This window comes from Callospermophilus lateralis, chromosome 2, assembly GCF_048772815.1.
Source record: "Callospermophilus lateralis isolate mCalLat2 chromosome 2, mCalLat2.hap1, whole genome shotgun sequence".
In the NCBI taxonomy this organism is placed as follows: domain Eukaryota; kingdom Metazoa; phylum Chordata; class Mammalia; order Rodentia; family Sciuridae; genus Callospermophilus; species Callospermophilus lateralis.
The window spans coordinates 17,465,013-17,492,401 of record NC_135306.1 but is presented as its reverse complement, the minus strand read 5'-3'; the positions used below and the strand labels follow the sequence as shown (position 1 = coordinate 17,492,401).

Here is a 27,389-nt window from a genome sequence, read left to right as displayed (position 1 = left end):
TAATAGAAAACAAGAGTTATGTAGAAAACAAGTCCAAACAGCCCTAAAATAACAGTTTTGTAAAAGCATCAGTTGAGGGTGTTAGAAGGAGACCAACAACAAAAAAAAATCCTTCTAATTCTGGGAGTGGAGCAATTATAAGTGAATTGAAGTTTTGTTGGACTCCTTTCCCTGGGGATGGGGGTGGGGAGAAAGTTTGGCAGAAAGGAGCTTTAGTGTTCTCAGAGTGAGTTTCAAGTTCTGGTTGACCTTCCTTCCGTTAAGCCTCAGTCTTTTCTGAGGGCATTTGGGGTCTGGAGAGCTGGAGAGTCAGGGAAGGAAAAGGACAGCTCTGCTTGCAATAATGGGCATTTGACCATCAAGCCAGCTTCATGGCTGGGTGGCAGCACACAGCAGTTTAGAAGGAGCTTGGCCTCAGGAATCATAAGCCTGGGTTCAAATGTTGGCTATGCCATTTTGCAGCAGAGTGACTTTGGAAAATTCAGGTTTTCAATCTGTCCTCCTCCTCCCCCTCCCCCTCCCCCCCTCCTCCTCCATTTTCAATCTGTTATCACCCTCCTCCTCCTCCTCCTCCTCCTTCTTCATCTTCTTTTTTTTTTTTTTTTTGGTCCTGGGGATTGAACCTAGGGTCTTGTGCATGTGAAGCAAGCACTCCACCAACTGAGCTCTATCCCCAGCCCTACTCTTTTACTTCTTGAAGCTTTCTTTCACTAGCTGTCCTGTTCCCCAACTCTTCAAATTGTTCCCTCAGGTTACTCCTTCTTAATCTCTACCTATAGATTGTTGCTGGAGGGGCTGAAGGCTCAGTCTCCAGCCCATTTCACTCAGTCAGTTGACTTCATAAAGAATCTGTATGTTTTACCCATGATAATCCAACTCAAAATTATATTACCTGGGAGGTTCTGCTCCCTTAGTTCTGGTCCTCATATCTGTCTGTCTTGCTACATCTTTATGTGATGTTTCCAAGTACCCCAGTTTTAACATATCTAAAATGGAACTCAAGATCTTCAACCTTAAGCAACTCTACTTCCCAAGGCTTTCTTCTCAATGAAGAAGCATACTCATCCATGCAAATGTCATCTTTGATCCCCCCCAATTCTCCTTCTTCTTCTATATCTTGTACAATGTCAGATCCAGTTGATCTCATCTTTGCACTGGCATAATACATGATCTGAGCCAACCCTATCCCATTTCTGTGAAAAATGGGAAAGTGGAACAAGATAGTCTGTAAACCTGTCTTTGCTCTAACCCTGAAGGATGATGCAAATGTGAACATTTTAATTAACCCACCATTCTCTCCTTAATGGGCTCACTTATAATCTCCTACAATCTCTGGACACCTCCTCACTGTGGTCCCAGGAGTCTTTGGAGGAGTGTAAGTTTGGGGAGATAATATTGGACACAGCAAGAATGTCCTCTGTCTTCACTGACACCATTCCTCTGACCCTTCCTCGCCCTTGGGGAGAAAAGAAAGGAAAAAGAAACCCCCAAACAGCTACCTTTAGGGCAAAAGGGATGAAACAGCCACATCCACATTCTTTTCTTTCTATTTATTTATTTTAATACTGGAGGTTGAGCTCAAGGGTGCTCTACTACTGAATGACATTCTAAACCTTTTTCATTTTTTTTATTTTGAGACAGGGTCTCACTAAATACCAGCCTGATTTTGAACAAGTGATCCTCCTGCCTCAGTCTCCCAAGCTGCTGGCTTTATAGGCCGTCATGCCTGGTCCAAGCTCACACATTTGACACAAGTCATGAGAAAAATTTCTTTATTTCTGTGTGTGTGTTTGTGTGTATGTGTGTGTGTGTGTGTGCGCGCGCGCGCATATTGGGAATCAAACACAGGACCTTAAGCATCATGCTAAGTATATGTACTAGCACTGAGCTATACCTCTGACCCTCACAAAAACAATTTCATTGTGGTAAAGGTGAAGGGCCTAAAGTTTCATTAAATCTCTTGAGTACAGTGATAATTTCACTGTCCATCCATGAAGACTAATGAACCAGTGAACCTGAGCTCAAGTCTGCCTCTAACTGGCTGCAGGACCTAAGATCAGTCTCTTCCTATCCCCAGGGCTTGATACACTCATTAATCAATGAAGGGTTTCAGGTGGGTGGTTTACAAGGCAGCTCTAAGGTTTACAGGACTGTATTACAACCTGTACAGAGAATGACAGAAAGGTCCAAACAGTCTCCTTTGCAGCTTTCTGAGAAAATCATGCCTCCTTGCTATGACAAGAACATGAGTAATGACGGGCGAGAGTTATTGAGTGTCCTGACACCAGAAACAAAGAAAAAAATTGAGTATCATTCTTAATGCCACATGGATAATAAGTGATAATATGTGAGATTTCACATCTCTGACTGATTCCAAGCCTGTGTTGGACACTGCTCCTCATCTTTCTAGCCATTTTTGTGGTTTTTGCTATTGTTGAGTCTTTGTTTATTTGTTCATCCATTCATGCTACAAACATTCCCTGAGTGCTTTCTCTGTGCATGAAACTCTGTAAACACAAGTGAGCGTGACTAAAGATCCATCGGGAAGCTCACAGTTTAGCTCACGGTTTGATCAGGAGGTTTAGAAAAGTTATCTTTCTTCCAAAGCAACTCTGATCGTGTTTATGATCCTCTTCAAAAGGCTTCAAAGCCTCTCCTTTGCCTACAAGTCCAAATAGCTTAGCCTGTTTTCTAATCCCTCTGTGATCTGACCCGTGGCTCATATCCTATCAACCTCATTCATGCAACAGCATTCGTTAAGTGCTAACCACGTGCCAGACACTGTACTGGGGTCTAAGAATGCAACGTTGAGTGACAAAAGCTTAGTCCCTGATCTCTTGGATTTTACAGATATTAATCAAGTAAACAAACACAGAATTAGGCATTCCCTTAAACTTTCAGTGGCCCAGTCCCTCTAGATGCAGGGTCCTCCATTCCAGCAGATGCTTCCAGCCCAATAAGCATAACGTTCTCCTTAGACTAATCACCAGATAATCAGCTGACTTTGAACAATATGATTTGTCCTATTAATCAAGCAGAAATATCTATTTTTAAAGAGAAAAGGGTTTTTTTGATCCCATGAATAATTGTTTTAATTCCAAAATAGTTTTTCAACAGTAGCTCCTTGTCATTTATTATGGAATGTCATGCTCCCCGTCCCTAGAAGTCACTGTGCTTAAAGTTAATTGCTTATTGTCTATGACCTTTATTCAACTCTAAATTTCAAGAGGACAGAACTTTTGCCTATTCTTGTTCACCAGTGAATTCCCAACACTCTGTCCAATGCTTGGCCCACCGCAGACATTCAGTATGTGTGTTGGTTAGATTGAATCATCTTTAACTGCGTGGAACCTTAATTCAAAAGGAGACTGTGGTATAGACAAAGATTCCTACCTTTTTTAAAAATGGGGAAACAGAGCCTGAGAGGAGAAGCAACTTTTTCAAATACCACGGAGAAAATTGCTTAAGCAAAGCCAGAACTAAAGACAATTGGATGTCCTGAACTTCTGCTAATAGCATACCCACTCACAAACCTTGACACCAAAATGACCGGCGAGACATGGCCTCAAAAAAAGATGACAAAAACCAGTGCATAACCTGGGGGAGACACAGTCTCCCTAGATTTTACTACACAAGAATTTACCTCAGTGAGACTGAGTGGAATAGTCCAGCTACAAGGGTCCATATTCATGGGAGAAGCCCTTGCCTGCCCCCAAACAGGGCCTCGACGGAGGAAAAATATTCAATCACTCCCTCTAACCCAAACTCTCCAAAGTATCACTTCCTATTATGTCTCAATAACCAAATTGAACCCAACCACTTTCTCAAGATTAGATCTGTGAGCTCACAAAGGCTCAATCACTCAATTAAGAGGAGGGAAAATATGATCCTCTCCAAACAAAGCGAAATGTGACATAACCCAGTTGTTAGGATTATGTCTCACTCAGGAAGAAGCAGAGGATCTGGGAAAGAATGGGTGGGTCATTCATTACTGGGAATTTTCCAGGGAACTTGAATGGTGTAGCCCTCTAGATCTTGATGTTCCAGGGCCCAGAACAAGGCTAAAGGAAGGCCCTTGCTTTAGGAGGACCTTATATCAATGATGAACTTTATCCCCAAGCCCAGAAAAATCCAATAGGGAAATGTCAGCTTTAAAAACCTACTCTATTAGGCTAATGCAGGGTGCAAAAATTCTTCTTAATAAACAAGCTCTTTGTATCCACTGGGTATTAATATCGATATCGTTAAAGTGGGAGCTGATCAAAAACTGACCTGGATAACATCTAAAGTCTCTTCCATAAGTGATGCTTCTGGCTCAGTAAGAGAAAGTTTGGCATACCAGAAATAGGAAGGACTCTGATAGTCCTGGGTTCAAATCCCTTTCTTCCTTAGAAAAACAACTTTTCCTGATTAAGTACCAGTTTTCCATTTAAAATGGGAATAACAACCTCTAGTTCACAGAATCACTGTAAGGATTTGAGAAAGTACATTTGATATACTTAGCACAGTCGTCTGGCATACAGATGTATGCAGTAAGTGGTAGTGATTACTCCAAGAAGGTCTTAGGACTTTGACTAATTAATCAAGAATGTGACCTTTATGGATAAAATCTTAATAGAGACTTTGACTTTTGAAAGGAGCTATGTTCTCAAGTTTAAGATTCTGCCAACTCATCAGCAAATGCTCATCTACAAGAGGCCACCAATTTACACCTGGAGGAACCTGCTCTCCTAAGATGAACTGGCCATGTTTAAAGGCAACACTGTTCCGGAACATCCACATCTTAGGCTAGACCCATATGAAGGATCATTAAGAAAGACCTAGGTACTGGCTCAGTGTAGCCAGGGGTAACTTCTGTTGGTGACTGAGCCATATAATTACTTTTGGGCTATACATATTGACAACCCAGATTCAGTTTCCCCGTTTATATATTAGTGATAATGATATAAAATTTTAGGACTTGCTGAAAGGATTGATTGATATTACTTGAAATCCTTGCAGAGTAGCTGGTTGTCAACAAGAGCAGGCATCCTTAGTAGTTTGGTACCAATTATACCTCTTATTAGCTACATGTCCTTGCTTAAAGTGCCTTCCCTTTCTGACCTCATTTACATAACTGGAAGATGAATCCAAGGGTACCTCATACTATAGAACTTTGGTAAGCAATTGATGAGACAATGAATAACAAGAGTTTTTAAAAATTTTTTAGACATTGATTATGTCTTTATTTTCTTCATTTATTTATATGTGGTGCTGAGAATCGAACCCAGTGCCTCACATATACTAGGTAAATGCTTTACCACCAAGCCACAATCCCAGCCCAACAACAGGAGTTTTTAAAGCAGGAAATGTTATGGAAAGGCAGAAGGTGATCATTCCTATGCCTAGTATCTCCCTCTTATTCTTCTAGTATTAGAGTGATTGTACTTCCATGTAGACAAGAATGTGAAGCCTCCATTTCCATCTCTGCTCTGTAAAAAGGTTAACCATATTTTTCTACTTGTCATTTAGAGTGACCTGAGGGGAAAACTGGCCAGACTTTTGTCCTAGGTCCAGAGACTTACTACAAAACTGAAACCCCACCCAGAAACCTGAGTCAACTAAAGAATGAGGCACTGGGCATAAATCATGCCAAAAATATCCACCCTCTGCTTTCCAGGATCCCAAATGACATTGGTCATTGAAAACCCTTCCCTCTAACCCATAGGGAAAATTCAACTCTGCTTAAGATGAATGTAATGCCCCAATTTAGTCTTAAAACTCAAAAGATCCTTCCAGAACTGTGACCTTCTATTGAAAGACTTGCTTTTGTTTGATGGTATGTTGTAAAACACTTTAGCAGCAAACTTAAGGCTTGTAAAATAGGGCAGAGCTGGAAGCTGGAAGCTCAGTGATAGAGCATGTGCTTAGCATGTTTGAAGACATGTAAGTTCAATTCCTAGCACAGGGTGGTAAGGGGGCAAAATGACAGACTCAGGGATGTAAAGACTATTTATTCACCTAGCAGACACAGTGAGAAAAGAAGCAATTGACAAAGGTTCCCAGGGTTAGGAACAAAGATATCTCAGAACCTGGAATCTTAATGACTCCAAAGGTAAGAATTAGGAAAGACTCCATGGAGAAGTTAGAACTAGTTATTGCAATAGACTTTGACGTGATGGATTAAAACTAAATACTACTTGACCTTGGACATATTAATCTCTCAGAACAATAATGTCTTCATCAATAAAATGGGATGATAGACTTCATACTTCATGATTACTGAATATTATGCTAGAAAGTTTGATAAGTGGAAGTTTTCTTCTCCAACATCTATATACACTGATTTAAAAAAAAAAACACAAAATGTTAGGAACTTAAAGAAAAATGAAAAATCTTAAGTATATAGTTAATACTTCAGTGTTTTGAAAAATGATTGTATTATCCATTCACATGAGTGGCTGTCTCATGTCCTAGAGATATATATAAAGTAAGTAAAGAAAAAGAAATTATTCTTCTGAGATCTAGGAAATACAGATTTATAAGGGAATTTGATACAAACTGGTCCAACAACTTTGTCTTTTTCTTTCAAAGTAGGAAAACTTAAACTCACAGAATCAACTTGAGGAAGCCTGTGTAAAGGAAGGTTATATAGTTTATACTATTAATAGAAATGATCTCAACATGCCAGCATTGAGATCTTGCAATAGCAATAGTTTTGTGTAGTGTTTAATATCTCATGAAGATAACACTCCCCATTAAACCCTTCATCAACCAGGAAGGCACAGAAACAAGAAACCTTTTAATCATAGCTGAATACAATGGTTTTATTAAGAGAGGTAGGAGAAATGAAGGAGTGATAAAGGAACAACAGATGACAGTCAAAGAAGTGTTACTTCTAAATGTTCCAAACATACTGAATAGAGTTAATGGAAATTCAGTAAATAATTTTTGAACAAATGATGTCACAAAGACAACATGAAGTACAAACACTTAATATTGGGACTAGTTGTTTCACATGGATACAATGTTGAGAACTCCAGTGTCTCTCTCAGAGCTAACCTCTTTCCCTTTGGAGTATAAAAGATATCCAAAAGTTTACTCAGTTGAGGTTTTCTAATACCCTATTATAGAGAGAAGCAAGAATTGTTATCAGATCTCCCATGCCAGCCTTTTCTTCTTTACCTGAAATCCCTGAATCTACCAGGTGATATCCACACTGAAAACAGGGATTCTGCAGTGCTGTATGCTAAGTCAGGAAGGTGATGGCATCAGAGAGGAGCACTGGCTCTCCCAAACGGAGTCATATCACTCTCTCAAGAGGGGCAAGCTTTAGCCCACCCCTTTAGTTTGGTTTATTCCTCATTCTTATGTCGTACCCACTCTGCAAAGGTGGCTGTGCAGACTGTGGCTTTGGATCAGACACACCAGTCAGACTTCTTCCTTTATCCTGATGACTCCTAGATGGTGAGACAATCTTAACTTGCCTGATCTTCCACCCACTTATTCTCAGTAGGTCCTGGATGATTTGTAATCAAATTTTCATAGCTTCTCCTCAGAGACCTTTGAGGTTTACATACTCATTGTGGAGGTCACCAAAGGGGCAGCCTTTGTCAGGCGACAAAATGCTCCCATTAAATTCTGCCCCATGCGTAATCTACTGGCCTTACCTTTATATAACTAAGAGAGGTCATTCCCAAGAACTTTTCTAGACTAAAAGCTCAGCTCCAGGATAACTTGCTATCTTTACATTTCAAAAAATTTAAAGCCTTTTAATGGTATTTTCCCTGAAGAAGAAATTAGAGGAGAAGGAGAAGGAGGAGGAGGAGGAGAAGGGAGGAGAAAGGTGAAAGGGAAAGAAGAGGAAGACAACGAAGAGAAAAGTAGAGAAGAAGAGGAAAAACAAATTACTACATCCAAAAATATGAATCTCACAGTACAATTAACAAAAGAAGCCAGACACAACAGAAGGCAAATTATGTGACTTTTTGCATAAAGTTTGAAAAAAAGGCAAAAGTAGTCAATGTTAGCATTTGATGTCAACAAAGTGTTTCACCCTTGAGAAAAGGGTTGTGACTGAATGGAAGTCCAGGTGGGCTTTGTGATGTCTTGCTTCTTTATCTGGGTACTGGTTACATGGCTGTGTTAACTTCAAGAAAATGCATTAATCTGCACTTATGATTAGTGCACTTTTCTGCATGAACATTATATTCCTATAAAAATTTCAGAAGGTATTGCCACAAAGGAATGAAAGAGAAGAGACTGGCATAAGTGTTTAATAACCCTAGAGACTTAAAGTCATATAACATGAAACATGTAAAGGCCCCAGAAATAACTGGTTTAACTACATCATTTCACAGTTAGAAAAACTGAGGCCCATAGATAGAAATACCAAAATCACAAAGGGATTTAGGATCAGTATGATGTCTCTTTGGACTTCATGTGTTCCCTTCCTTCTTCACACGATATAGGGGAGATGTGGAGAAAGCCTAAAATGAGCCAGGCATCAGAAGGTCAAAAAATTCTACAGCGTAAAATTTTTCAGATGCTGATTAATGTTAATATCTGCCTTGCAAATGGCCTCAGTGCCTGGACAAGGCAGATGTGGCTGCACAAATGTGTTGCCCATGACACATGAGTTGAAAGACTGGGGTGGAGGCAGCTCTTGACTGAAGGAACAAAAGGAGAGTTTATCTGCTTGGAATGCAATGGTAATGAAGATTCCAAGGAGGTCATCCAGGGAGAAGCTGTGCCTGAACCCCAGAGAAGGCTGGGTGCATTTACTGACATTCCAAACATCTGTGCTTTTGCAAGGGAGATAAAAGGGAATCTGCTTCTCTGCCTCAAGGCATGATATATGGGCTTCTGAGGCACTGGGTGTGGGCTGCTGTTGAAGGCATGATGCAGGGTTTGATGGATGAAGGCTGAGGCAACTTACTAGGCCACACATTAATAAAAATTATCAAACTGTCCTGGATGGTGGAGTAGAATGCTAATGCCATTCCCATGGGGATGTCAAAGACAGAGAATGTCTGGAGGGAGCAAGTTGCTTTACATCTTCACTTTGATTCTACTTGTCCAAAATAAATCCTCTGTTCTTCTGCCAAGGCTGGTGAGGTGCACTCCATACTGAAACCACCATGATACCTCACCTGCCTCTAGCCATTTTTGACAGAGAATAAAGAGGTATATTCTAATCACAGCCTAAACCCATAAGCACCTCCCATAACTCTAAATTGGCTAAAGAATGGAGTCCAGATATCTTAACCTGGCCTTGGGCTTTCACTTGACCAAAACTCCATTCTCTCTCAGACTACCTTTCTCCAGGCACTTTTCATTTCCATCTCCATGTTTTCCAGGTTTATATTCTTCCCTCTGTCTGAATTTCTTTTCTTTTCTTTTTTTTTTTTTTTTTTTTTTTTGTTGTTGTTGTTCTCTACTATTGAAATGCTTTCCATCCTTCCAGGTAAAGGTGAAAAGGTGAAAGATTACTTTCTCCAGTTCCCCAGTTTCTATCAGTTCCACACCCCCAACCAATGCTTCTTCCAATAATTTATTTCAACTATTTAGTCGCATTTCCTTTTTGCCATGCTCTCCTCAAGACAGCTGTCCAAATAGTTAATGGTAGGTGAGAAACATTAGGAGGACAGAGTCTCACTGACACTCAATTCTGCTCTCACTTTGGGTTCAGCCAGTTGACCACACTCCTCGGATCTCATTTTCCTATCATACCTTGTCTGCCTATGCTATAGGCCTGGAACTCCCTGGAGAAGCTTAGCTGCTGCAGTATGACCAGATTGGAGCTTCCTACAGCATGACTCATCATGCACATGACAATCGGACACCTGCAGCCAAGGTATAAAACATGGTGACCTTTAGCCCCTGACCCAGAATATGACCCCAGTGGCTCAGAGCTCAGGTTTTCTCATGATTCCTTACTTGGAAACAACACCCAGGACTACCATTTCTATTGTGCCATCAACCAAAAGTATACAGCCTAAAAGTTCACTTATTTTTTATTGTACTCTTTTGTCCTTTATTTTTTTTAAAAATCACCCTTCAGGGAATCCTTGGAAACTATCAAGAGTACAGATAAAGAACATGGGCTTCTAAGTGAGAATGAGCTTCAAAACCCAGCTCTGTCATTTCATACCCTCAGTGTTCTCATCTATGAAATGAAAATGATAAGAACTACTTTTCAGAACAATTCTTTTATTTATGTATTTATTTATTTGTTTGTTTGTTGGTACTGGGGATTCAATCCAGGGCTACTTTACCACTGAGCTACATCTATTTTTTTTTTTTTTATTTTGAGACAGAATCTCACTAGATTGCTTAGGACCTCACTAAGTTGCTGAGGCTGGCCTTAAAATTGTGATCCTTCTGCCTCAGCCTCCCAAGTCACCATGCCTGACTTTTCGAAACAATTCTGATGATTATATAGCAACACCTGGTATATAACTCACCTCCTTCCCTTTCCCTGTAATTGCTTTATACTTCTAAAAATGCTTGAAGAATTCCTGGTATGAAATAAGTTGCTTGGGCTTTCTTTATTTCAAATACTTTTCTGCTTCCTAATTTGTAGTATGACTGGTTTCATGACCTTTTATAATAACAGTTTATAACTTGATATTGGGATATAACATGGAATAAGACAAGCAAGGTCTTCATTCATGTTGAGCTTCTCTCCTAGAGCAGGGGTCCCTTGTACAGTGTTGGGGGGAATGTATAATGGTATAGCCACTATGGAAATCAGTACAAATGTTCCTCAAAATTTTTTAAAAAAATTATTATAAGACTCAGTGATTCCACTTTGGGTTATAGATCCAAAAGAATTAAAATCACAATTTCAGGGATATCTATACCCCCATGCTCACTATATCATTATTCTCATTATCCAATTTCCATCAACAGATAAATGGATAAAGAAACTGTGGTGTGGGGCTGGGGATGTGACTCAAGCGGTAGTGCGCTTGCCTGGCATGCGTGCAGCCCGGGTTCGATCCTCAGCACCACATACAAAAAACAAAGATGTTGTATCCACTGATAACTAAAAAATAAATATTAAAATTCTCTCTCTCTCTCTCTCTCTCTCTCTCTCTCTCTCTCTCTCTCTCCTCTCTCTCACTCTCTCTTTAAAAAAAAAAAGAAAAGAAAAAGAAACTGTGGTGCATGCACACAACGTAATAGCATTTAGCCTTTGAAAATAAAAAGGAAATCCTGCCATTTGCAACAAAATAGATGAACCTATAGGGCATTATATAAGTTAAATTAGCCAGAAACATAAAAATAGTGAATAATTACAATTACATTAAGTATCTAAAATAGTCTAATCCAAAGAGACAGAGAATAGAAAGATGGTTTCCAGCCGCTGGGCAGATCAGAAAATGAAGAATTGCCTTTGAATGGGGTACAGACTTTCTGTTAGGCAGATGAATCAGTTCTAGTACTCTGCAGTAAAACATAGTACCTATGTTAACAATATGGAATCATGCACTTTAAAATATGTTACAAGGATATATGTCATATTAAGTGTTCTTCCAAAAACACATACAAACCAAAGGAAATTGGTGGAGATGAGAGGTATATTTAGTCTCAGTTGTGGAGATGGCAATATGGATGTTACATACATGTTCAAACACATCAAGAAGTATACATCAAATGTGTGCCATTTTGCATATCAGTTATGCCTCAGCAAAGCTAATTTTAAAAAAGAACAGGAAAATAAATAAATAAATAGGCAGATACATAAATAAATGTGCTAATTTCATAAAATGCTAAATGACATGAAGGTAGTAATATGGGAAATGTGGCAGAGAAGATCCTTATATTTGGGTAGTCAGGAAGGTCTGTCTGTGAGGATGAGAATGGGATTAACGCCAACATTATAAAAGAGCTATCAATCCTAACAACTGTGGAAGGGGAACAGTGAAGAATTCTAAGCAGAGGGAAGTAGATGCGAAGTAACCAGCTTAGTGTATAAGAGACTGAGAAAGTTGGTTAGCGTTGTTACTGCCCTCACATGTTAAGTTGGCCTGCACTTCCCAAAAGTCAACTCACAAAGAGAAAAAGGTTTGGTTATATTGGTCTTCTCTGGTAATAAAACGACCCATTGATATACTACTGATCCCCAAAATACCACATAACTCTGTCAGGCATTCTGCCCCTACTCTTTCCTGTGCTCTAGGAAGGTGTTCAGGCTGTCCTAGGGATCTCACCTCTTTCTAAATATAAGATAAATATCCCTTAAGATGGTTATATAAAGGAAATGCAATCTTGTTCAGCCTTTTAAATGATGTTCTCTTTCCCTGGAAGTAATTCTCAGCAGAACTCAGATTCCCACAAAGGATGCCTAAAGCCCAGGAGTCTAAAATAATCAGTGAATGAACTCAAAGCCATAGTCATCATGACCTGATTCTTTGGCATTTGAGTTGTCAGGGTTGAGAGCAGGAATCATTCCAAAATTCCTGATCTGTCTTCTAGGGTCTACAGGATTACATTCTGTAGGAATTCTGAATGACCTCCATCAACTCATTTAGTTTGTCTGAGCCATTTTCCTCATCTGTATGATGTGAGGGAGAGGTAAGGGGTGGGTGGGAGACATTGGGTAGAGGAGCATCTGAGATTGCTATGGTTCCATCCAGACTTTCTGTGATTCTAAAAGTCCTGTTGAAAAACTTGGAGTGAATTCCTCCTAGGGAACACTGGTGTGTTGGAAAGCTCCACTACATCACTGATGTCACCCATGCCTGAGGCTTTCAAATAGGTCAACAGTCTCCAAAGGTGAGTTGGAGGAAAACCTGGCAATTATAGATTAAAGGGCAATTACAACAGGACCCATAATTGTTCTCTTATAAGCCTGTCCTCATTGTTGGTTAATAACCAAATCCTCTATTTCCAGAGGACTCCACCCTCACCTTTCCCCACTGGGTTGGGTGAGGCTTCATCAGAACAAAGTAGTTGAATTTTCCCTGTGGAAGTTTGGGGTCAGGTGAGCACCACTCCTTGATCTCCTCTCAGATGGCTCCAGGGATGTCCCCAGAGTCTTTCCCTTGGGAGGCAGGACATCGTGACTCACGAAAAAGGACGCTAATTGCAAGAAGTGTATGAAGACTGGGAATAAGGTTGGTGGAAAAACCCAAGCCTTGCTGTTGCCAGCAGCAAAAGGTATGAGGAACCAACCCCGTGCTGGGACTCAGGAGACCCTACCTATGCGCTGGCCATAACTTAACTTACCAGGAGACTGAGGGGAAGTTCCTTGACTTCTGGGTTTCAGTCCCCTCATCTGAGGAGGTTGGCTTAACTAACGTGCAAGCATCTTGTGAATAGGACATTTTAGAATTCTAGACCTGTGGCTGAGAGGGCTACTTCATAGCCTCAGTTTCTTCTTTGGTGAAAATGAGGATAACGATAGTAACTCCATCATAGTGTTGTGAGGATTAAATGAGTTTAAGACAGCATTGTTACCTTATTCATTCAGGGCACTCATTTAATAGATATTCATCAGGTTATTCTTATAAATCAGACCCTGTGCTAGGAGAAGACGAATAATAAACATCTAGAGAATATCCTCAATACCTCACCAAGCTATCAGTTGTGTAGGATATGTAGAAAATATTCAAGAAATTAAAGCAATTCTAAAGAGCCATTTCTCTTCTTATTAAATAATTATTTCAAACTCATTGGCCCATGTTACGGACAAACATCAGGCACAAATACTCCAAGATATGGTGAGGATCTCATGGGAAGATCCTCTCTATACCTGGTCTAAATTAGAGATAACACATTCAAATATCTTACAGAGCAAAGCAGATCATGTACTTTGCATATATTAAATAATATGTAATATACCAATATATTTTAAAGTAGTGAGCTGGATGTCAGAAAATCTGGAAGAGGGGGGCTATGACAAACCATAGAGTTTACATGTATGCTCTAAAGTGAACAGTTCCTACCCAACTCCCCTGCCAACTGTGGCCATGTGGCAATGTGAGCCCAAGCCTGCCAGAACCTATTTTTCAGCAGAAGGCAGGGATTCACATTTACATATTAAAAACATCTAGATTTCCAATGATAGCAGTTTATTTAAATATTTCAAAATATTATGTAGCTACTGGTTTCCTCGAACTAGTTTAAGACCAATAGAAGATTAGAAAGGAAAGGGGATGGATTATTATTGAAAATCTACTATGTGTCAAGCATCCCACATATAACAGACATCGTTTCAATGGTCGTTCACAATAATGCTGAAAAGTACTGGTGTTTATTTTGGATTTTTTTCCCTGATGCTGTTCTCATATAAGGAAGTGTTTGGGGGAACACGGTGTAAGCAGATATGACTGGTAACCTGAGGAAGCTTAAGTACAGGGGCAAGACGAGAGACAGAATGCTAGGTGAGGAAGTCATCATAAAAGTATATGGGGTGGCGGCTCTTGGGGGGAGAAAAATAAGGACAGATTTTGAGATGAAATGGAGCAGTGATTAACATTTCTGGAAGTCAACCAATGAAGTCTAGGGTGAGAATTCTAGCTTTCTTAACCTCCCCATGTCAAGTAAAGTGGGGAAGGGTCAGCTGTACCCTGCCTTCACTTCTCTTGTGTCTTCCTCAGGCCATCTCTTTAATGTCTCTGCTCACTATCAGCCCATACCTCCAGGTGAGCAATGGAAACTGAGCCTTTGTCCTACAGATTTGCATCAACTAGTCACACAGAATAACTACAGGAGCTGTGATATTCCGTGGAAAAGCCCACTCCATCATTCTTGATCCCTGAATCTGGGGGTTTCTTCACTCTGGCTGTATTACTGCAGCAGTGAGCAGTGAAAAGGAGTGTGGATTAGAAGCAGAGGGAGCTGACTTTATATAGTACTAGGTTGAAGGAAAGTGTCAGGTACATTTCAAACCCTCTCAGTGCTCCCGACCCCAGTGATACAGAAGGCTGAAACAGGAGGATTACAAGTTTGAGACCAGCCTAAGCAACTTAGCAAGGCTCTAAGAAACCCTGTCTGAAAATAAAAAGTTAAAAAGGGCTGGGTCAGTGGCTCTGTGGTAAAGCACCACTGGGTTCAATCCCCAGTACCCCGCCCCCAAACCCTCTCATGTCTATACATACGATTGATGTTAGACTGTAAATCCTGCAAATTATTTTTAACCCAGTTTCTTAAGTTTATAAGAAAATGCCTTCATCATTAAAAAATAAATGTATCTTTCATTTATAATGAAGTATAGATTAAATAGTCAGGAGACACGAAATCAATTCTTGGCTGCTCACTTCTCAGAAGTTTGACCTTCATCTATGAACTTCACAAGCCTGACTCAACTCCCTCATCTGTAAATGAAGACAGTATTTCTCTTCTATAAGAATTAATTTTTGGATAAAATAAGGTCATAGATTTAAAGGTTGTTCAATTCATCCTTCATTGAGCAGTCGTGGAGATAAAACCTTCACTCTTTAGCAGGTCTTAAACAACTCTCCATAGTCTCACCTCTTCTATAGTGTCTTCTCTTTTAATCCCATCACTCAGAATTTACACTCCAGCCATACCATCATCTTATTCCCTAAGGCCACTAACTGGATGACTCTCCATTCCCATCCAACCCCAAACCTTTCTTTTATCTCAACTTCCTGCTCACAATTCAGGTCTTTATTGGATGCTTATCAAATGCCTACCACTGTAGGAGGCACTGGGGATAGAATGATTAAAAAAAAAATAACTACACCCTGAAGAAGGTAATATTGTGATAAGAAAAGCAAATGATGAATCCCTGCCCCCTGATCACCAAAGCTAAATATATTCAGTATGATTATAAACAGCACTAGCCAGGAGATGTATAAAATGCTAAAAGTTCACAAAGTCAAAGAGGGGGGCCAAAGTTTTAGATAAGTGACATTTAAGCTGAGACATGAGTTCATAGCTCAAAGTGGGAAAGAAAATCAGTGTCATGAAGAGTCAAACTAGGAGGGAAAGTAAGTGAAACAATGCATAAATTTATAGGTCATTTCAAGAAGTATCATTAATTAGAAGAGTTATAGAGGCTCTTAATTTTTAAATCAGGAGTATAATACTTATGAATTGTGATACCTATATATTGAATAAGTATTGATGTATGTGTTATGCCAGGGGTTATTGTATACACTAAATGTTATTAAATGTATATTTTAAATGGTAACTCTGTAATCTCAGCATTGGGGGAGGGGGGCTAAGGCAGGAGGAACTCAAGTTCAAAGCCAGCCTCAATAAAAGCAAGGTGCTAAGCAACTTAGTACCCATCCCCCCCCAAAAATGTTAATTCTGGCTTTAGAATTGAGAACTGAGAGGGAGAGAAAGTGTAATCTGAGGACTAATTAGAAGGTGATTTCAGAGATAAAAGGTGGTTTAGATAGACAATGGGAATAAAAAGAAAGAAGCAAATTCAAGAGCAAAATAACTTTGTTATGAATTGAATATAATGGTGAATAAAAGAAAAGAGTTGGAGACAGTGCTTGTCATTTCACTTTAAGAAACTGAGTTTACAGAGGCACTAGTTACACAGGGAGTAAATGAACAGTTGGGAAGGAGCAAACTTGTAGGGAGATGATAATAAGTATTATTTAAGATGTTTTGAGTTTGGATAGCTTACGAAACATCAAATAGCAGATGTCTATAAAGGTTAGTTGGATATGAGTAGGGAGCTTATCAAAATGAAGTGGAGACAAAAAGGAAAACTCTAAGAATAAGAAATATGCTGACCTTTCCTATGGAAGTGGATTTGGTAGCCCAGAGAATTTAAATTAAGAAAAGAAGATACAGAACCAAACCATATGGAGCCTTAAAATTTTAAAAATAGACAAGGGGCCTCAGCAAGAGAGACTGATTTGAAGTCATGGAGAAAAACAGAAAACCAGGTAAAGGTGATATAAAAAGAATTAAGAAAATCAAATGTTTTGGAAAATAACGGTCAACACTGTAGAATGTAAAAAAAAATCAAGTTTGTGACAAAAAAAATAGTCATTGGATTTAATGACATGGAGGTCACAGTTGCTCATGAAGAAAAATGTGTCAGAAAGCTGGTAGTAGCAGAAGACATAGTAGAATGAGAAGAAAGTTAAAAACTGGAGTCAGCCATCATAGACTGTTTTTTCAAAGTGTGTTTACAAAGAAGAGAATGGGGATTATTATCGTGAAAAATGAAGTATGTTGTTTGTTTCTTTGTTTTAAGAAGAAAAGTTGAACATACTTAAAGGATAGTAAAAGCAATCTGCTGAAGAATGATGTAAGCAGAGAATTTACATGTTGTTTCCAAAAAAAAAAAAATTAGGAAGTCATAAGAAACAGTGTAGTACAAGGACTAACTTTAGAGAGTAAAAAGGGCACCTCCTACATTATCTGAGAAGAAAAGGGGGGAAGTATGTAAAAAAAAAGCATACAGACTTACAGCTCTTATGGAAGTAAATTGAAGGACTCACTGTTAATATTTTCTCTATGGATGAAGGAAGGTAGGTTTAAAGCTGATGAAGAATATAAAAGACCAGGAGAAAGATTGCCAGAGAGCACACAGAGCCCAACTGACACTGGTAACTAATGATATACTGGCAACCTTATTCTATACTGTATGCCGTTCTCTAGCTGTTTGTCTATATTATCACATAAGATGGAGAACTGCATGCATTTAGGTAGGTGTTTACCAAGCAAGACAATTAAAACACAGGCAAAGGAGATCAGAAGGTTGGTGGGAACATTGGTTAAAATATGAACTTCAAACTCTACCGTGGATGGATTTGGTCTTCACAAAGTCTCTGTATGAAAGCTACCTGGCATAATTATTACTTGTCTAGTAGGAGATTCTGGTAGGTATGGAGGGGACTCTAGTTTTCCTTCACTTGGCATCTGTAATAGGTAGCTACTACCAAATATAGGAAGGGCAACAGATGCAAGCTGAGGGGTACTAAGACCAGAAGTGCAGTCTTTTCATCCAGGTGGGGACCGGCTGTCTTGAATATAAGGAGTTGAATCAGTAGGCTAATTTCTAATACCAGGATCTCAAACAGTTGCTTACTTCTCCTGAGTACATTTTATTGATACCACCAGACTGGGTTAGAAACCACTTTTCTATGTTCCTACAACATCTGAGTTATCTCAGAGTCTATTACACTATCCCAGAAATTTCTCCATACTTTTTTTTCTCTCTCTTGGTAGACAATAAGCTCCATGAAGGCAGGAATCAGGGCTCTTTTGTTACCATTCCATGTCCGGCATGAATTGAAGTACCTGAACCACAGCAAGAATTCCGTACACATTCATCGGGTGGATAAGTGTATTTGTGACTGGTAAAGAACTCTGTGAAATGGAAGGCAGACTGGGTGGCATGGGGAAATGATAGAATTAAGATTCTAAATACCTGTTCTATTTGGAGGCTCTTGACTCTTGACACCTCTCACCCAAGGAGAGGCTGAAGGAATAGAAATATTTTTTCTGAGACCTTCATATCAGTTTCAGATGTTTGCAGTCATGTCATTTTGTAGTTCACCCTATAAAACTTATTTCCTACCCACCCTCCCTCCTCTGCTCTTGTGGAGGGAATGGAGTCTAGTCTCTATTGATGTCACCTCCCTCAAGCTAGTCCAGGGCAAGCAGATAAGGTGAGAGCCCCTCTACTTTCACAGACAAAGAGCATGGTTCAGTTATGGCCACATGCCTTGAGAAGCCATGAGTGATTTCCACAGGATTTCATAAACACCTTCAATATAATTTCTCCATCATAGTCACATGTCCTCTCAGCTATTGGAGAAAAGGGGTCTTGCCACCTTCACCTTAAATTAGTACCCATGTGTAATCACCTCCATAACTGCTCTCCTAAATTCAAGAAGTTCTTCATTCTAAGTTTTAAAATGGAATGGTGTATGGGTTGTAACAGTGACAGGGAGGAGGGATGTAAATGTAAATGAGACATGTTAGTAAGGAAGGAAGAGGATGTGGGACATGGTTGGGAGTGGACAGAAATGTCCTCTGAACTTTTGGACATCCTTCTTGACCCAGATCCAAATCTCGATGAGCATCTCATCTCTGAGCCAACTTGGAGAGACAAAGACAAAAACGGTAGGCTGAGTCATGCGAAGAAAATGACATGGAGTGAAAATAGGAGATAGATAGATAAGAAGAGAAGGAGACACATAGAGAGAGAGAGAGAGAGAGAGAGAGAGAGAGAGAGAGAGAAAGAGAGGGGAGAGAGGAAAGAAAGAGCTAGAAAAGGATAGAGAAAGGAAGAAACAGAGACGAGAGTTGAGAGTTGGCAGGGGACAAGCCTGGTATCAATCAGCTGGGTGAGGCCCATCAGGCTCCCAGATGGCAGGGCAGAAAGGGACACTGGTGGACTCCAGATGTTGTGTCTTTTGTTAGGCGCGGTGGGGGAATAGCAGAAAGGGCCTGCTGCCTCAGTGGGAGCCAAAAGAGCCAGCTGGCCTTCCAGCCCTGAACTAAACCAGTGGAAGCTAAGAATCTCATGGTGAAAGAGAGAAGCCTTTGGGCTTTTTATTTTTATTTTTTAATTTTCAAATAGTTTTTTAAAAAGGCCCAGCAGAAGAGGCACATATAACCAAAAAATCTGCATAGGAATGTGGCAGGGACATACCCAGATGGGGAAGGCGGAGGGGGATTATGATAGTAGGTGAGACCCTTCCCCTTGTTTCTCACTATTCTCATCTTTACATCAAGGATGGTGGAATCAATGCCTTTGGTCCTTCTGCTCTGAGCTTCCGGGATTCTAGAATTTGGCATATGATATGATTCTCAGAAGTTGGCAAGGGATAAATTTGATAGTCTCTTCTCCCCACAAGATCACAACCCTCTAGTTGCTTTCCAGTGGCTAGATACCCAATTCTTCCCAGCCATTCAGATGTCTCTAGGTTTATTCTACCAGAATAAAATCATACCAGATATAATATGCACTGGTGGAAATACCCATTGGTGGGGAGAGCAATTCTACCTCTGGCTTTGCCCCCAATTCACCATGTATGAAACCTTTGGACAAGTTCCTGTCCTCTGAGTCTTTTTCTCCACAGGTCAAACAAGGGATTTGGATTCATTAAATCTGCTTGTGCCTCAGCCCCCCTTCTTACTCCCACCCTCCTGGGTCTACCCTGCCCAAGAGGCTGAAGCCCATGCCAATTGTCCTGATGAGGACATGTGGGAGAACCAAACGTCTGTTTTTAATATTGATGACAGATTAGCGTGCGGGAAATTCAGCCACCCCCCAAAACAAAACCCATTTCTGCTCAAAACAACTGGAACAGGAGGCTACTTATGCTTGGCTTTCCCAACAGTCCCAGAACCAACAGAGCAATGGTTTCTCTGAAGGAAACAAAGAGGGCGTCAAAACCAGGGGAAGGCAGGGCAGGACGGAGTGAGCATTTTAATAGTGGGAAAGGGTGTGGAACACATGGTAGCCATAAAGAGTGTGTGTGTGTGTGTGTGTGTGTTCATATGCACACATGGGAGAAAAAGAGAAAGAGAGATTCATGTATGTACCTATGTCTGTGCACACATGCACATGAGGCTCGTGAATAAGTAAATAATGCCAGCCCTGGACGTGGCTGTCAACAAAAATCAAGAGAGATCAAAGAAGAAAGCCCACATTCCTCTATTCTGGCCTCACCTGACCAAATGTGTGAGCAATCCTAGCTCTACGCTAAACAAATTTTAAAATTTGTTGTTTTCTTCCTGACATTTATTTTTCTCTTTCATTTTTTTTTAAATTTATGGAAATCGTAAAGAAACAATTAAAAATGTTAGTATGTTAGTTTCTATTATGTTCCTCAAAGAATGTGATAGTTGCTAGTTTCTTAGTTGCTTTTCTTTTCTTTTTTTTTTTTTTAGCCACTGAGCCACATTCCCAACCCTTTTTATTTTTTATGTTGAAACAGGGTCTCACTAGGTTCTTACAGCCTCCCTAAGTTGCTAAGACTAGCTTTGAACTTGTGATCCTCATGCCTTAGCCTCCCAAGCTGCTAGAATTACAGGTGAGCGCCACCACACCCAGCTATAGTTGATTCTTAAAATAGCTTTTGAAATTTGTGTCATTTTTCCCATTCCCACAAAAGGAAACTGAGACCAAGGAAAGATATCGACTGCTCTTATATCTTTCACTGAGAAGAGGTAGAAACTGAAACTAGAAGTTAGCTTAGGTTTTCCTTTTTGCAGTACTGTGGATTTAACCAATGACCTACACCCAGGCCTTTTTTTTTTTTTTTTATTTTGAGACAAAGCCTCACTAAATTGCTGGCCTCCAACTTTCAATTCTCCTGTCTCCATCTCCTGAGTTGTTGAGATTACAGATATGTGGCACTGTGCCCTGTAGAAGTTAGCTACTCCCAAATTTGTATTCCTTCATGAAGGCAATAGATGAGGTGAATGCTTCAGATATCCACCTCCAATCATCTATAGCACCGATTGGACAGGATACATTTTAGAAGGTTGACTATGCACTCAGCTAAGCTCTGGGACTACTTAAAATCCCATAAGACTACACAGTGCTCAGGGAGTTAATGTGAGAGTTGGAGAAAAGTTAAGACACTCAAATGCCTATCCATATACAAAATAATTCAGTGAACATTATACACCCATATATGACAGGTAGTGTGGAAAGTTCCCCAAAGACGGTTGCCCCACCAAGAGCTAATATGGAGAATGCACAATGAAAGTCAAGTCCTAGAAGGAAGTTAAAAGAACCTGCAAATTTGCAGACAGATATGTCATTGTTTTCAACCTTGTGAATGGCTGCAGGAAGAAGAAGGAGTCAAAGCTACATCAAGTGACCATAGGCCACATAACTAAAAAAGAAACAAGTTTTACCTTAGTTAAGAAAAGGAACTCTTGTGTTAGAGCACTGTCTCTTGGAGAATGAAGAATAAATCTTAGGTTTCCATTTCTGGACCACAAGGAACATCATGGACTAGATTTACTTACCCCACTGCCTGAAACATTAAGAAAAAAAAAAAAACACAACGCAGAGGAACATATATATGACAAGTTTTCAAAGAATTGGAAATCAGGCAACAAATGACAGGGATCCTGAAAGGTACAAAACAAGTCATGTGAGCCCTAAAACTTCCCTTTGCCTTTAGAAGGTTTCTAAGTCACAGTGCAGAGAGAGAGAGAAAGCCTGGCAAATTCTGAGCCTAAATTGAGAAGACAGAGTTCTGAGTCCAGGGAGAACAAAGGGACTAGAACTTGCAGGACAGAGTGATAAGAAGGAGAAGAGCTGCATAGAAAAATATGTGAAGAGAACTCTGGAGGATTTTCCTTCAGTATTCAGCACAGTACTTATTGATACATGGATATAAGAAAACTACCAATCCAAGAGGATTAGAAGGAACGGTGCCCAGTGCTTACACAAGGACCAGTGACAGTTCCTGTCACTATAAGCCATACTGGAAAAACCTCTTAATTCATGGGCTATTGTGTAAAATACATAGAAAGATCTCCCTTCAGTAATATGGAATAATTAACCTTTGACTGCACATTTCTCCAGTTCCACATAACAAATCTTAAAAGCAAGATCAAACTGCAAGGTAACTTACCTGTCTCCTAAAATGGGGTACAAAATTAGTTTTAGGAATTAAAAAGTATCTAGCATCCAATAAGGCAGAAATCACAATGTCTGACAGTCAGTCAGTTACCAGGCATGAGGATGTGGGGAAAAAGGCATACTCATATATTGCTGGTGGAATTGCAATTGGTATAGCAAATAAGGAGCAGTATGGAGATTCCTTGGAAAACTGGGAATGGAACCACCATTTGACATAGCTATCCCTCTCCCTTTTTTTAAAAAAATTCTGAAAAGAGAAGCATGCTATAGAGATGTAGAACATCTACATGTATAAACCCACCATCAGATAACTTTCATGTCTCTTGGTATCTGTGGTCTACAAGTATCTGCTATTATAAAGTAGCATTTTACCCAGTAGACACACACACACACACACACACACACACACACACACACACACACAGATACACGCTCACCCAATCACAGATACTGGCAAATCTCAACCACATAAAAATAAAAGTGCATGCAAATGAACACAAACACACATTCCTTAAACTTACACATGCACATGCTCTCATAGTCTTGAATAAACACACAAGCAATACATACATAGAGTCAAAAAGTAGAAAAAACTAAGGAAGCAAAACAGGTTGCCCAGTGATTGTTCCACGACTAGCTCCTCAGTGAACGTGACACCTCCTCCAGGCCACTCTACCCCTCTAGTCAACATCATCAAACAGGCCACATCCATCCCAATATCCCAACACTAGCCAATGTGGCTTCGTCCATCCTCTGTAACCTGTACCTTTATGACCTATTTCACACCCACAATCTCACTGTAGTAGTTTCTTCTCAATTTCAGAGAAAGCAAAGCAAAAATAGCTCAGAGATGAAAGTGAGAAAGATTGAAAAAACAAAAGGTGGAGAGCGACAAAAAGAAAAGGAAACATTAAAGAGAATTTCTTTCACTCATTCATTATTCATTCATTCAACAAATATTTGAATGCCAGAGTTGATGGTAGGTGTTGGGAATTCAACCTGGTTTAAAACAGACGAGTCATTTTTTCCTCCTTGTGCTTATATTCTAACTGGGCAATGAATAAAGCAAGAATACTTTTTAATTCTTTTAATAACCCAGTCATGGTTCAGGATTAAAACTGTGAACTTAAGGAGATATTACTAGATGGACAACCTTGAGTAAGTCTCAGTTTCTTGATCCTTAAAATGGGCACAATAAGCACCAAGCCTCTTAAAGTTGTGAGGACTTAGAGAGACACTGAACAAAATACTTAGTTCAGGTCCTGGCAGATAAGTACATGCTCAATTAAAGTTTTCTGGCTGGAAAAGAATAATTACGCAATGGAAGTTGCAAAAGAGAGCAGGAAATGTAAGCCTCCAATACAGATCACAGGTGAATGCTTAGTTTCTTGGCAGTGTCAGGAATTTAGAAGAACTCAGAGGAAACATTCTGAGTTACAAGCAAATATAGACTTCTGAAAAGCCATGTTTTGTAAATGTTCCTGCATACTCAGATCATTTCTAATTCTTGCTTTCCCAAAGTACAGTTCATGAAGACCCATCATATTATTCTTTGAATATCTTTGAATAATATATTTACAGACCAAAGTTTTCAAACATGAGACCTATAAGCCTTCCCCAAAAAAGAAAGGCCAAATCCTCTTCAAAATCAACTAGTCCTTTTCATATATGTTTTCGAAGGTCCTACTCAGGGAAACACTTTCCAATGACTACTTGCTATCTTACCTTGTTCAAAATCATACAAAACAAATCACTTATTGATGGGCACCAGAAAAATCAGCAAACAAGGAAATTTCTTAATGCTTTCCCAAGCCAAATCATACCAAGTCCCCAAAGACATTTGAAAATCAAGTTTCCCTTCTTTGTCATACTAGTCCAGTGAAATGGGAAGTCACATGCTTACCTGTGTAAAGGTCGGTGTCTGTGTATTCATCTACTTTCTTGTGCTGCAGAATATAGTCGGAGACCTTGGTCCCAATAGCTGGCTGAACATCCACCCACTCCAAGGAGACCACAGTGCTGGAGGGCTCCACTGTTGGGGACAGCCGCAGCCTACAGGAAATGACAGGAAAGGTCGCTTGTTTTCTAGCCAACATTAGCTGGGGTCCAAGAGTCGGCATGTGTCCAGATGAAGCAAAAGTTTCAGCTTAGATTCAGATCCTCATTCCATCCACCACCAAAACCTTGCCCTGCCCTAGACAGATTATTTCACTTCTCGAGGTCTCTGTTTTCTCATCCATGAAACGGGGATACAAAGAGCTGCATTTTAAGATCCACGTGGAATTTAACAAATTAATCCATGAATACTGTATTTGCTCAAAGAAAATGGATTAGTTTTCCATTTATTTAAACTATATTCTCAATGATGCTCATTTTCTAATAAATTAGCAGTGATTTCAAACATGGGAACTTTCAATCTTTCTGCCATTCCCTTCAATTCCACAATGTCTTAGTCAACTGTCCAATATCCTTAAGTCTCTCAAAAGGAGACTTAGTACTTAAAATTCTCTCAAAAAGAGCCTGAATCCTGGAATGAATCCTCTAGTAAAGCAATAAAAAAATGGCTGAAGGTTATAACTGGATTGATCCTTAGAGATAATAAAGTCTATAATTCCCTCATTTCACAAAATGGGGGAAATAAGGCCCCAAAAAGGGAAAATGGCTTGTACAAATTTACACAGCAAGTTGGAGACAGGATCATAATGGTGACCTTGCTCATCCCCAGCCCAGATTCTTTCTTTTTCACACCATCTCACACTATTTCTTCAAGGACTGTCTTGGAATAGGATTCTTCTCGTCCTGCAGAAGTGCATCATGGGACTCTGCTTCATGTTATGGGCTCCTACCGACTTCATTGTTTTTCACACAAATTCGTAATCATGCTCTTCCAATCAGGATGACCTTCTTCTGCTTCCCCAAGTGAAGTTCCTGTATCAGGGCCTTCACATACACCATTCCTTTTGCCTAAATGGTGATTCTTACTACCGGTTAACAGCCAGGTTGGCCCCTACTATAATTAAGGCCTCTTCAGAGAGGTTTTCCTGCCTATTCCTCCTCCTTTCCACTTAAAGTATACCCCCATTACTCTCCCTATGGACAACTCTTTGTGTTTTCTTATTTAAATTTCTAAATAAATCATATTTTCCTTTGGTATCTGTCTCCTTCACTCAAAATGCTCCCTCCACAAATGTACAGACTGTGCCTCTCTTGTCCATGGATGTGTTTTTTCCCCAGTACCCAGCACAAAGCAGGTATTCAAAATTAGATGAACAAATTAATAAAATGAAGTTCCTTAGGAGAGGTTCCACATTTTCTTAATCTCAGTAGCCCCAGTGCTCAAAATAGGAACTGACAAAACAGTAGTACTACAAAACAGTCATCCGTGGCCCAGCAAACCGCTGCTGAGTAGCTGAGTGAAGAAAGGAATTATGGTCTAAACAGCTTCATTTACAATAGCACACGCTGCTGGGTGTGGTGGTACATGCCTGTAATCTGACTGACTAGGGAAGTAGAGGCAGGAGGATCACAAGTTTGTGACTAGCCTCAGCAGCTTGTGAGGTCCTTAGCAACTCAGCAAGACTCTGTCTCAAAACTAAAGTAATAAAAATAAAAATGGGATGTAGCTCAGCCATAAAGTGTCCTCGGGTTCCGTATCCAGTACCAAAAAAAAAGGGAAAAAAAGAAATAACATGCACTTAGATATCAGCATCTACCCCTGTACCATGCCTCCATTCTGCCACAGGTCCCTTCTCTCCCAAGATCCCTGGAGACTTCAGGAATCTGTTAGGTATCTGGGAACAGAGCCAAGATATCCCAGGCTGTCTAGGTCAGAGTGAGTCCAGGAAAGGAGTGGCCAAAGGAAGAGGGGCCATACATACGTACACCGGCTGCGGAAGGGGGCTGCAGCTGGGGAGCCCACTGGCATCAAAGGCACTGAGGTCACACCTGCACCAGTCATCGATCACGTCCCCTTTCCCTGAGCACCAGTAGGAACTCATCAGTGCACTCTTGAAAGCCTGGAAGAAAGGATGACAGAAGAGATGATAATGACGATGGTGCAGAGACTAAGGTCAAGGTGCCCATGGCCGTGATGGCAGCTTCGGGGGATTCGGAGCACTCTTCCTAGGCACAGGACGCCATCTTTACTTAAATATCTAGTATTCTACCACAAGGTTCTCCCTTCCTAAGCAATTCCTTATCCAGGGGCCAGAATGATCATTGAGACACCATCCTAACAGGATCCACTGAGAGAACCTTCCCTGATCCTGAAACTCCATCTACATTAACTTATTCCCCCTTCACAGTAACCCCACATGAGAGATACCATGATCATTCCCACCAGACAAACTAGAACACTGAGGCACATAGAAAGTAAGTAACTTGTTTGAAGTTCTCAGCTAGTATGGGACAGAGCTTGGATCCTGCAAAGCAGTCTGACTCCAGGACTTGCCCTCTAAAATACCTTGCTCCAGTGCATCCCACCAAAGTCACTGCCTTGCTTCAAGCCCTACAGAAGCCTCCCACCGTCCTCAAGATTCAGTCTCAACTCCTTGCTCTCACCACTCTTCTGACCTTTTTTGACACAGTACTATCCACTCTCATGCAACCACTAACATTTCCACCAACAGTGAGTTTCTGTCTAAACAGGAGACAACAAACTGCGTCTATAAAGGGCCACAGAATAAATACGTTCAGCTTATGGCCAGGTGGTCTCTGCCACAGTTACTTAACCCTGCCTTTATAGCCTGACAATGATACAGACAATAATTTAAATAAACAGGCATAGTTGTGTTCCAATAAAATTTTAATTACAAAGATAAGCAGCAGGCCATTAGGGGTCTGATGGCCA

The 27,389-nt window shown here is 40.2% G+C and overlaps 1 protein-coding gene across 5 annotated transcripts in view; it reads right to left on the bottom strand.

Annotated features, from left to right (window-relative positions):
• Astn2 (astrotactin 2) overlaps positions 1–27,389 on the bottom strand; it is an 847,605-nt gene that overhangs the window by 116,795 nt on the left and 703,421 nt on the right. For all 5 annotated transcript variants that reach the window (XM_076845613.2, XM_076845612.2, XM_076845614.2 and 2 more), the window contains 2 exons: positions 26,423–26,556; positions 24,444–24,592 (listed from right to left, as the gene is read on the bottom strand). In XM_076845613.2, coding sequence (XP_076701728.1) covers positions 24,444–24,592; positions 26,423–26,556 — 283 coding nt within the window. The remainder of the gene's footprint in view (positions 1–24,443; positions 24,593–26,422; positions 26,557–27,389) is intronic.